This window comes from Pituophis catenifer, unplaced genomic scaffold (assembly GCF_029215685.1).
Source record: "Pituophis catenifer annectens isolate HBS135680 unplaced genomic scaffold, rPitCat1.0.hap2 SCAF_5, whole genome shotgun sequence".
In the NCBI taxonomy this organism is placed as follows: domain Eukaryota; kingdom Metazoa; phylum Chordata; class Lepidosauria; order Squamata; family Colubridae; genus Pituophis; species Pituophis catenifer.
In genome coordinates this window covers 16464576-16475275 of record NW_027256885.1, presented here as the reverse complement: position 1 = coordinate 16475275, position 10700 = coordinate 16464576, and the positions used below count along the sequence as shown (strand labels likewise).

The 10700-nt window shown below is 35.7% G+C and overlaps 1 protein-coding gene across 1 annotated transcript in view; it reads left to right on the top strand.

Annotated features, from left to right (window-relative positions):
- The first annotated feature begins 444 nt into the window (after positions 1 to 444).
- LOC139317354 (zinc finger protein 777-like) overlaps positions 445 to 10700 on the top strand; it is a 50278-nt gene continuing 40022 nt past the window's right edge. The window contains exon 1 of the mRNA XM_070944372.1: positions 445 to 524. Coding sequence (XP_070800473.1) covers positions 501 to 524 — 24 coding nt within the window. The 5' untranslated portion in view covers positions 445 to 500. The remainder of the gene's footprint in view (positions 525 to 10700) is intronic.

Genomic DNA, 10700 nt, shown 5'->3' with positions numbered 1-10700 from the left:
AATTGAACTGTTATTAAACCTGGGTAGAATTGGTTTTAATTTCATCAGCCTTGTTATTAATTTATTATTAAATTAAATTACTATCCCACATTGTTCATACCGGTACTATGACGGATATCAATCAATCAATCAATGACTCTATTTCTACAGCCGCCCGGCTCCATTTGGCCGGCTTCGTCTGGCGAAGAACACAAAACCAACATTGGGGGGGGGAAACAAAAACAAAAAACAGGACCGTGTAAAAATATATTGACTGCGCGGGAGAACCGCACGTAGGGCGGATCGTAGTTCAGCCTGAACTCTATATAGAGCGCCGGCGGTTTTGACGCAGCGGCCCAGCCCTTTTGCGCAGGCGCGGCCGGGCAGGCAAAGCCATCCGGCGGTCGCAAGGACCCCGAGGCGCTTTCTCCTCCTCCTCTTCCCCCTCCCGCCTCCTCGCCCAGCTGATCCTCGTTGTGCGGCGCAGCGCCCCGTCGCGGGGGGGGGGGCAACAAAGAACCATGGAGGGGGGCGCGCCGGCCCAGGTAAGGAGGGGGGACCGCCCGGAGAGGGGGAGGCGGGAGAAACCTGACGACGCCCCCCCCCTTCGGGCGCCCCCCAGAAGGCCCGTCTGGACAACCGAGCGGGAGGATAGGTAGCGGGAAGAGCCGCGGGAGGCGCGTAGAGAGAGCGCACGCGGGGGGGGGGGGTGAGCGGGAAGAACAGCGCTGACAGCGCGGGAGAGGGGTGTACCGGGAAATGCAGTTGCGGCCCGGGCAGCGCGGGCGGGGGTAAGAAGGAAGGAGCGGGTGTTCCCGCCTGGGGATGCTGCCCCCGCTGCTGGGCCAGTGGATCAAACTGGACTGCTTTTTTTTTGCCAGTTTGGGGCCTGGCAGGGAGAGTGTGGGGAGGGGAGAGTCACCCCCAGAGGCTGGCTTTGGCTTAAGGACTCCCCCCCTAAATATAGGGGGGTCCTTGGGCCAGGGTTAGAATAGAATAGAATAGAATTCTTTATTGGTCAAGTGTGATTGGACACACAAGGAATTTAACATTTATAAATCTCTCCCCAAAATCCATTCTCTGTAATTGTTTTATCATGCCAACTCACATTATCAAAAGCTTTTTGGGCATCTAAAAACATCAACGCCATCTGTTTTTCTGAATGGTTCTCATAATATTCCAAAGCGTTCAAAATCGTCCTCATACTGTCTTTAATTTGTCTTTTTGGTAAAAATCCATTTTGATCTGCATGTATATATTCATTTAGTGGCTTTTTCAGTCTGTGTGCCATTATTTTTTTTTCAATTTTTAAAAATTTTTATTGATTAAAATACAAAAAATACAAACAAACATACATACAACAATAAAACATAGATAACAAATAAACATGAATCAAGTCTTTGCGACTTCTTTTTCAAACTTGTCACATCGGTAGACTATATTTGTGTTCGTATCTATATATCAATATATTTATGTATAAAACTATATATATTCCTAATACATCATCTCCTCAGATTTTCTTAATCTATGTATTTAATTTACTATATTCCTTAGTTAGTACTCAATTGTTATCCATGGGTTATGTCCTCTCTTTTGTATCCCTATTTATTTAATTTCCTTTCTTTTTCTCCAGCCAATTATACCATTTCTGCCATACTAAATAGTAGTCTGTTTCTTCCTTTTCCTGTATTTCTTTTGTAAATTTGTCCATTTCTGCACATTCCATGATTTTGCTAATTATTTTATCTTCTGTTGGTATATCTTCATGCTTCCAGCTCTGAGCAAAAACTATTCGTGCTGCCGTTATTATATGAATAATTAGGTATTTTATTTCTTTTTCATAATGTCCTGTGGTTATTCCTAATAGGAAGGTTTCTGGTCTCAATTCTATTTTCTGGTGTGTGATTTCCTCTATTTGTATCCTGATTGCCTGCCAAAACTGTTTTGCTTTCTGACAGGACCACCACATGTGGTAGTAGGTTCCTTTCTGCAATTTGCATTTCCAGCTTGTTGGGGAGGTATTCGGAAACATTCTTGCTAAACGAGCAGGGGGGAGGTGCCACCTATAGAACATTTTGTACATGTTCTCTTTGTAGGGTACAGACATTGTTAACTTATAATTTATGTTCCATAGTTTTTCCCATTTTTCCAGTTCAGTGTTTTATGCGAAATTTTTTGCCCAAATTATATTTTCTTTGACCACTTTTTTTTTTTTTTGCTTTAATTTATATGCCGCCCTTATCCGGAGACTCAGGGTAGCTTACAATGCGTTAAGCAATAGCCTTCATACTTTTGTATATTTATACAAAGCTTATTGCCCCCACAATCTGGGTCCTCATTTCACCTACCTTTGAAAGGATGGAAGGCTGAGTCAACCTTGAGCCTGGTGAGATTCGAACTTGCAGTAATTGCAAGCAGCAGTTGTTAATAACAGTACTTTAGTCCACTTCTTCCTCTAATTTGTATCTTAGTAAATAATTATAAATTTTGGTTATCAATTTATCATCTGTCCCTTGTAAAATTTTATCTAATTCATATGGCTCTTTTTGGAATCCAAATTTTACCCGGTCTGTTTTGTACCTGGATTTTATCTGTAAATATGGCCACCAGTCAATGTCTGTACCCTGTTCTTTCAGTTTTTGTCTTGACTTTAGTTCCCCTCTGCTGTTTAACAAGTCTTTATAAGTTTTCATTTTATCCATATCCATGGCATTGGGGTATATCTGCGCCTCCATGGTCGATAGCCATTCTGGAGTTTTATCATAGTGTACTTTTTTAACCTCTTGCCAAGTTTTAAACAGTGCTTCTCTAATAATATGCTGTTGAAAATATCCATGTTGTTTGTCTCTTCCCTCCCACAAAAATGCATGCCAACCTCTTTGTAAATCAAAACCTTCTATTGTTAATATTCTTCCATTTTTGAGTTCTATCCAGTCTTTTATCCAAATCAGTGATGCGGCTTTATAATACATTTCCCAATCTGGTAATCCTAATCCTCCTTTTTCTCGTATGTCTTGCAGATGTTTTATTTTAATCCTTGCCTTCTTCCCCTGCCAAATATAATTTGCAATCATTTTATTAAAGTCTTTGAAGAAATCTTTCCCCGGTTTTATCAGGATTACTTGAAACAACTATAAGATTCTGGGTAATACATTCATTTTAATAGATGTGATCTTTCCCAGGAACGATAATTGTAGCTTGCTCCACATTTCTAAATCCTTTTTAATCTGTTTTGCCAATTTATTATAATTATCCTCCCTGATTGATGATCCTTTGTTGGTAAGCCAGATTCCTAAGTATTTTACCTTTTTTACTAATTGTATTCCCAATTTGTCTTCTATTTCTTTTTCTTGTTGAGTTGTAAGATTCTTCGTTAGTACCTTTGTTTTTTGCTTATTAATTTTAAGTCTGGCTACTTTTCCATACGCTTCTATTTTTGCTAACAATTTATTTCCTGTTGATGCTGGTTGTTCTAGGATAAAGACCACATCGTCAGCAAAAGCTTGAAGTTTATACTCCTCTTTTTTGATTCTCAATCCATTTATTTCTTTGTCCTTTCTAATTTCATTTAATAATGTTTCTAGGGCTAATATAAATAATAAGGGAGATAGGGGACATCCCTGTCTCACTCCTTTTGATATTTCGAATTGTTCTGTCATGTCCCCATTTATCATTATCTTTGCAGTTTGAGAGGAGTAAATCTTCTTAATCATATTTAAAAATTTGTCGCCGAATTTCATATTTTCCAATTGTAATATAAGGAATTTCCAATTCAAGTTATCAAAAGCCTTCTGCACGTCCAAAAAAATTAATGCCAATTGTTTGTCTAAATTTTGTTCATAATATTCTAAAACATCAATTATTAGTCTCATATTGTTTTTTATTTGTCTTTTTGGAATAAAGCCGTTCTGGTCCAGATGGATATACTCGTTAATTATTCTTTTCAGTCTCTCTGTAATAATCAGTGTAAATAATTTATAATCTATGTTTAGAAGTGATATTGGCCTGTAGTTTTTGATTTGTGTTTGGTCTGTTTCTTCTTTTGGAATGAGTGTGATGATAGTTTCCGTCCACGATTTGGGGATTGTAGCTTTTAAAAGTGCATCATTAAAAATTTGAAGTAGAATTTCATCCATTGGGTTTTGACATGTTTTGTAAAATTCTGTCGGTATGCCATCTGGTCCTGGAGTTTTATTGTTTTTTTGTTTTTTTCTTGCCTCTGTTAATTCCATCATGGTGATTGGTCTATTCAGTAGCTCTCTCTGGGTTTCTTCTAATCCTTGAGTATTTGTTTTGTTTAAATATTTTTGATATCTTCTTCCATGATCTCTTCTTGTTCATATATAAATAAAATAAAATAAATATAAATTCTGAAATTTTTTTTTTTGCTATTTGCTTTTTATCTTCGTTTCTATGATAAATTTCTCCTACCTCATCTTGCAGTTGGTGTATTGTTCTTTTCTTTTTGTTTTTTCAATTTGTAAGCCAGCCAACGTCCTGTTTTGTTTGCGTATTCAAAATGATTCTGTTTTGCTAGTTTAATTTTCCTTGCGATTTCTGTTTGTGTGATTAAGTTAATGTTATGTTTTGTAAGATTTACTTTTCCTTGGATTGATTTGTTGTGGGGATTTTTCTGCAACTCTGATTCATACTCTTTAAGTTCTATTAACAAATTGTCTCTTAGCTGTCGTTTATCTTTATTTTTCTTTGCCATATATGCGATTGTCAAGCCTCTTATATAGGCTTTTGCTGTATCCCATAAATTTTGGAGTGAGGTTTGCTCTTTTGTATTTATCTGGAAGAATATAGTCATTTCTTTTTCAATCATTTGTGGATAATGTTTATCTTTTAGTATTTCCTTATTCATCATCCATCTTCTTTTCCTTCGATACCCTTTCCATATTACTGTTATTGGACTATGATCTGCCCACGTGTTTGTCAGTATTTCAACCTCCTTTACGTCTTTTCTGAGTTCTGTAGTCATCCAGGCCATATCTATTCTAGACCACGATTGATGTGGGCTAGAATAGAATGTATATTGTTTTTTTTCTTTGTTCACCTCCCTCCATACATCTTGAAGCTGTAATTCCTGTGCCATATCTCTGAATGTATCTGGAAGAGTCTTTTTCTTAGTTTTGTTGTTTTTGTTACTATGATAGTTTTTTTCTTTTTTTTTGTTTTAAAAAAACAAACTTTATTATTAGATTTAAAAAGATAAAATTATATAAAACATTCACAACCTTAAAATACAATCAATGATACTAATCACAACAAACAAGTATATGTGGTATATAAAGTACAAATGTACACAATGACTTATTTCCTTTTTTATCTTGATGACTGTATATAATTATTACTTTTAATTTCTTACTAAATTTTAACTTTACCTTCTTTTCCATTGGTTTATCCACTCATACCAACTATCCCATACCTTAAAATACTGTGAGTCTTCCTTATCTTTCAATTTCAACGTTAGTCTATCCATTTCTGCACATGTATAAATTTTTTGAATTATTTGCTGCTCCGTTGGCAATTGATCTGTTTTCCAGACTTGTGCTAGGGCTAACCTAGCTGCCGTAATTATATGTAATATTAGGTACTTTTTTCTTTTCTAATGTTTTGTTTAAGCATTCCTAACAAAAAGATTTCTGGTTCTAGCTCAATATCCTCCGCAATTATTTCTGATATCCAAATTTTTATTTTTATCCAATATTTCTTAATTTTTGGGCAAAGCCACCAGACATGAAAGAAGGTTCCCTGTGCTTGCTTACATTTCCAACACGTTGGATTAAGATTTGCATACATCCTCACCAATCTCGCAGGGGCTAGATACCATCTGTACCACATCTTGTAGTGGTTCTCCTTATATGCTACTGATTTTGTTATTCTATAGTTGGTTTCCCATACCCTTTCCCATTCTTCCAATTGTATGTTTTTACCAATATTCCTTGCCCAGGCTATCATTTGTCCTTTGACTAGATTTTCTGCTAGGTCGAATTCTAATAAGTATTTGTAAATCTTTGAAATCAAGTTTCCATCTTTAGCTCCTAATAATTTGTCCAGACGGTTGGGATTTGTTTCGATTCCTCCTTCCTCACTATCTTTATTGTATCTAGTTTGTATTTGTAGGTAGGGCCACCAATCTATTTCTATACCTTGTTCCCTAAGTTCCTGCTGTGTTTTTAATCTTCCTTGGGGATCCAGTAATTCTTTATATCTTATCAATTTATGGGGGTCTAGTGTATTGGGGTGTGTTGCCGCCTCCATATAATGTTTGTTTTTAATTTCGAGCCAAGTGCCAATTAGTGAATTTCTTATTATATGATTTTTGAAGTGTTTATATGTTTTGTTCCCGGCGTTCCACAAGAAGGCATGCCACCCCTTTAATAAATCGTGGCCTTCCAATTTTAATAGTCTATAATTGTCCAAATTGACCCAATCCTTAATCCATGTTAAACTCGCTGCCTTATAGTATTTTTCCCATGCTGGTAGGCCAAAACCCCCTCTAGTTCTATCATCCTGTAATATGTTTAAATTTATTCTTGGTTTTTTCCCCTCCCATACAAATTTTGATGTTATTTTATTCAGATTTGTAAAAAAGTTTTTCTCTAATTTAACCGGAATAGTTTGAAATAAGTAGAGAAGTCTCGGGAGTATATTCATCTTTATTGCCCCAATTCTTCCTAGCAATGATAGCTTTAGTTTCCCCCATCTTTCTAAGTCTTTTTTAATTTGTTGTACTAACTTTCCATAATTATTATCTTTTATGGCCACATTCCTAGTTGTCAAATTAATACCTAAATATTTTATTTTCTTAACTGCTTGTAATCCTGATTGTTTTTCTAACTCTTCTATTTGTTTTGTTGTTAAGTTTTTAGTTAATATTTTGGTCTTATCTTTGTTGACTTTTAAACCTGCCACTTTACCAAATTTCTCTATTTCTTCTGTTAACTTTAATTCTGTTTCTAGTGGATCCTCTATGAAGAATACAAGGTCGTCAGCGAACGCTTGGACCTTGTATTCTTCTCCTTTTACCTTGAGTCCTTTTATATTTTTGTTAAATCTAATTCTTCTAAGTAAATTTTCTAAAGTTAGAATAAAAAGTAGTGGTGAAAGTGGGCACCCTTGTCGTACTCCTCTACTTATTTCAAAAAAATTTGTTAGTTCCCCATTGACTAGTATCCTTGTTCTCTGTTTTGTGTATATTGAAACTATCATCTTTTCGAATTTCTCCCCGAGTTTCATATTCTTTATTTGTTGTGTCATAAATCTCCAGTTGACCCGATCAAACGCTTTTTGTGCATCCAGAAAGATCAGGGCTACCTGTTTCTCTGGATGCACCTCATAGTATTCTATTACATTAATCACAGTCCTTATGTTGTTTTTAATTTGTCTTGCCGGCAGAAATCTGTTCTGATCTGAATGTATTCTATGATTTAATATTACCTTTAATCTGTTTGCCATCAGGTTCATAAAAATCTTATAATCGTAAAGAAATTGGCCTATAATTTTTTATCTGTGTTGTATCTGCCCCCTCCTTCGGGATTAGCGAGATATATGCCTCCCTCCAAGATTCTGGCAGCTTTGCCTCTTTCAATGCCTCATTGTAGACCTCTAATAATATCCAATTTAATGATTCCCCTAATCCTTTGTATAATTCTATTGGTAACCCATCTGTTCCCGGAGTTTTATTGTTTTTTTGTTTCCTAATTGTTGCCTGAAGTTCCTCTATAGCAGTGTTTCCCAAACTTGGCTATTTTAAGATGCATGGACTTCAATTCCCAGAATTCCCCAACCAGTATGCCTGGTTGAGGAATTCTGGGAGTTGAAGTCCATACATCTTCAAAGGGTCAAGTTTGGGAAACACTGCTCTATAGTAATCTCTCTATTCAGTATCACTTCCTCTTCTTCAGTTACTACTGGCATTCCCTCCTCTTTTAAATATTGGTCTATTTCCTCTGTTGGCATTTTGTCCTGTGTGTATAACTCCTGAAAAAATTGGATTGCTATCTTTCTTCTTTTCTGGGTTCTGACATAACTTACCATCCTTATCCTGCAGTTGATGAATTGTTCGTTTCTCTCTTTCTTTTCTTAATTTATAAGCCATCCACCTCCCTGGTTTGTTTGCCTGTTCAAATTGATTTTGTTTTACAAATTTCATTGTATTGACATATTTTTCATGTTCAAATAGGTTCAATTTATGTTTAGGTGCCATCCAATTAGTTCTTATTTGTTCATCCTCTGGCTTCTCCTGTAATTTCCCTTCCCAATTTTTAATCTCTTCTCGGATTTTATTATATTCGTTTTCCTTCTCCTTTTTCCGTTTGCTATTATAGGCTATTGTTAAACCTCTAATGTAGGCTTTTGTTGTGTGCCACAGGTTTTGGAGGGATGTCTGATATTTGTTGTTATCTTTGAAAAACCCCTTCAATTCTTTTTCTATCTTTTCAGTATACTCGTTTTCTTTCATTATCTGAACATTCATCATCCATCTGCTCCTTTTCTTTCTTTGCCCTCTCCATTCTATTATTATTGGGTTGTGATCAGCCCAATCGTTCGTCACAATCTCTACTGATTCCATCTCCTGTATTAAGATCTTTGTAGCCCATACCATGTCTATCCTCGACCAGGATTTGTGGGGGTTGGAGTAATATGTGTACCTTTCCTCTTCTGGGTTATATAGTCTCCATATATCCACTAAATTTAATTCTTCTGTTAAATTAAAGTATGTTTTTGGCAGCAAATTTTTCTTTTTATTATTGTTCTGATTGCTCTTATAATCCTTTTTTGGGTCCACAATTGCGTTAAGATCCCCCAGCAAACATACATTTTCTATATTTTGTTCTATTATCTTTTCATGCAATTTTCGGTAAAATTCTTTTTGTTCACTATTTGGCGCATATACGACCACTAACAACACACTATTACCTTTAACATTTACTTCAATCATCAAGATTCTTCCTATCTTGTCGACATATTTTAAATTACTTTCTATCTCTTCCTTAACAAAAACTGCTATTCCTCTTTTCTTTTCGTCTGCTAATGATACAGTTTCCCTAAATTTTTACATTGTAAAAATTTTTCATCTTGTTTTCTTATATGAGTTTTTTTTTATTGAACAGTTTTACAAAAAAACAAAAATTTTCTTCCCCCCCATATTCCCCCCACCCTTTCCCTCCCCTCATCCCACCCTCCCCCCCTGACTTCCCAGAGCAAAATACAAGGTGTTTCATTTAACAATCATAAACTAGATTAACCTACTTATCCTCAGACTACTAACTCCCCCCCTGAAACCTTAACTCCACTATAGATAACATAATACTTCTAATACTTAACGTTCATCCATAAGCTATTTGATATTTTCTTGTCTGATACTTATTTTGAATATAGTCAATCCATCTTCTCCATTCCGCTACATATCTTTCTTGTGTATAGTCCTTCAAGTACGCTGAGATTTTTGCCATTTCTGCTAGGTTCGTTACTTTCAATATCCACTCTTCAATAGTAGGCAAAGAGTCCTTCTTCCAATATTGCGCTACCAACAGCCTAGCTGCTGATATTAAATTCAAAATCAATTTAGTCTCTGATACTGTACAGTCCATAGTTATACCCAATAGGAACAATTGAGTAAATTTCAACCTTCTTTTCAGAATATTCTGCATCACCCACCAAATTTTTATCCAAAATGCCTTGATTTTCTTACAGGTCCACCATATATGATAATAGGTTGCATCATTACATTCACATCTCCAACATTTAGCTTGCAAATTAGAGTACATACATGATAATTTTTTAGGATCTAAGTGCCATCTATAAAACATTTTATAAAAATTCTCTCTCAAATTTTGTGCTTGCGTAAATTTAACATTTCTGACCCAAATCTTTTCCCACGTTTCCATCATCACTGGTTCCTGAAAGTTTTGTGCCCATTTTATCATACAATCCTTAACCAATTCCGTTTCTGAATCTATTTCCAATAATGCATTATACAACCTTTTAATATGCATCTGGCTTTTCTTATATGAGTTTCTTGAAGGCATGCAATGTCTATTTTTTGTTTGATTAATTTCCTAAATATTTGATGTCTTTTGGCTGGCGAATTAAGTCCGTTTATGTTTAGTGATATAATTTTAAGGTTCCGGTCCATTCTTTAAAATTGGTCTTTTTCTTTTTTATTCCTTTACTTCCTGTCCTTTTTCTTAGCTTGGTTTTGTGCTCTTGTCGTTACTCCTTCTTCTTCTCGAATTTCCCCCTCTTCTTCTTTTTCTTTTTCCTTAATACTCTCTTCACACAGGGTTTCTTGATCTTCTCGTCTTTGTTTTGGTTTAACTCTCTTTTCCAATTCTTCTCTTCTGCCATTTGTTCTTTCTAATTCTATCACCTGGTCGTGTAGGGTTTGTGCCTTTTCTAAGGAGTTGACTTTTATCTTTTTCCCCTGCCATGTGACCAACACTCCCTCCGGTATTATCCATCGAAATAATATTTGTTTTCTATTTAGTAATGTTGTGAGGAATCCATAGTCCTTTCTCCATTCTCTAATTCTTTTTGGTATTTGTTTTAATGTTATGATTTCTTTCTGTTTGTAGTACATTGGTTCTTCTTTTGTTATTTTGAAGACGATGTCTCTGACTTTCCTCCGCACGAATCGTGCATGGACCTCTCTTGGCAGTTTGTGTTGTCTCGCGTAGTTCGTATGTACTCTAAATACCTCATCCAGTTCG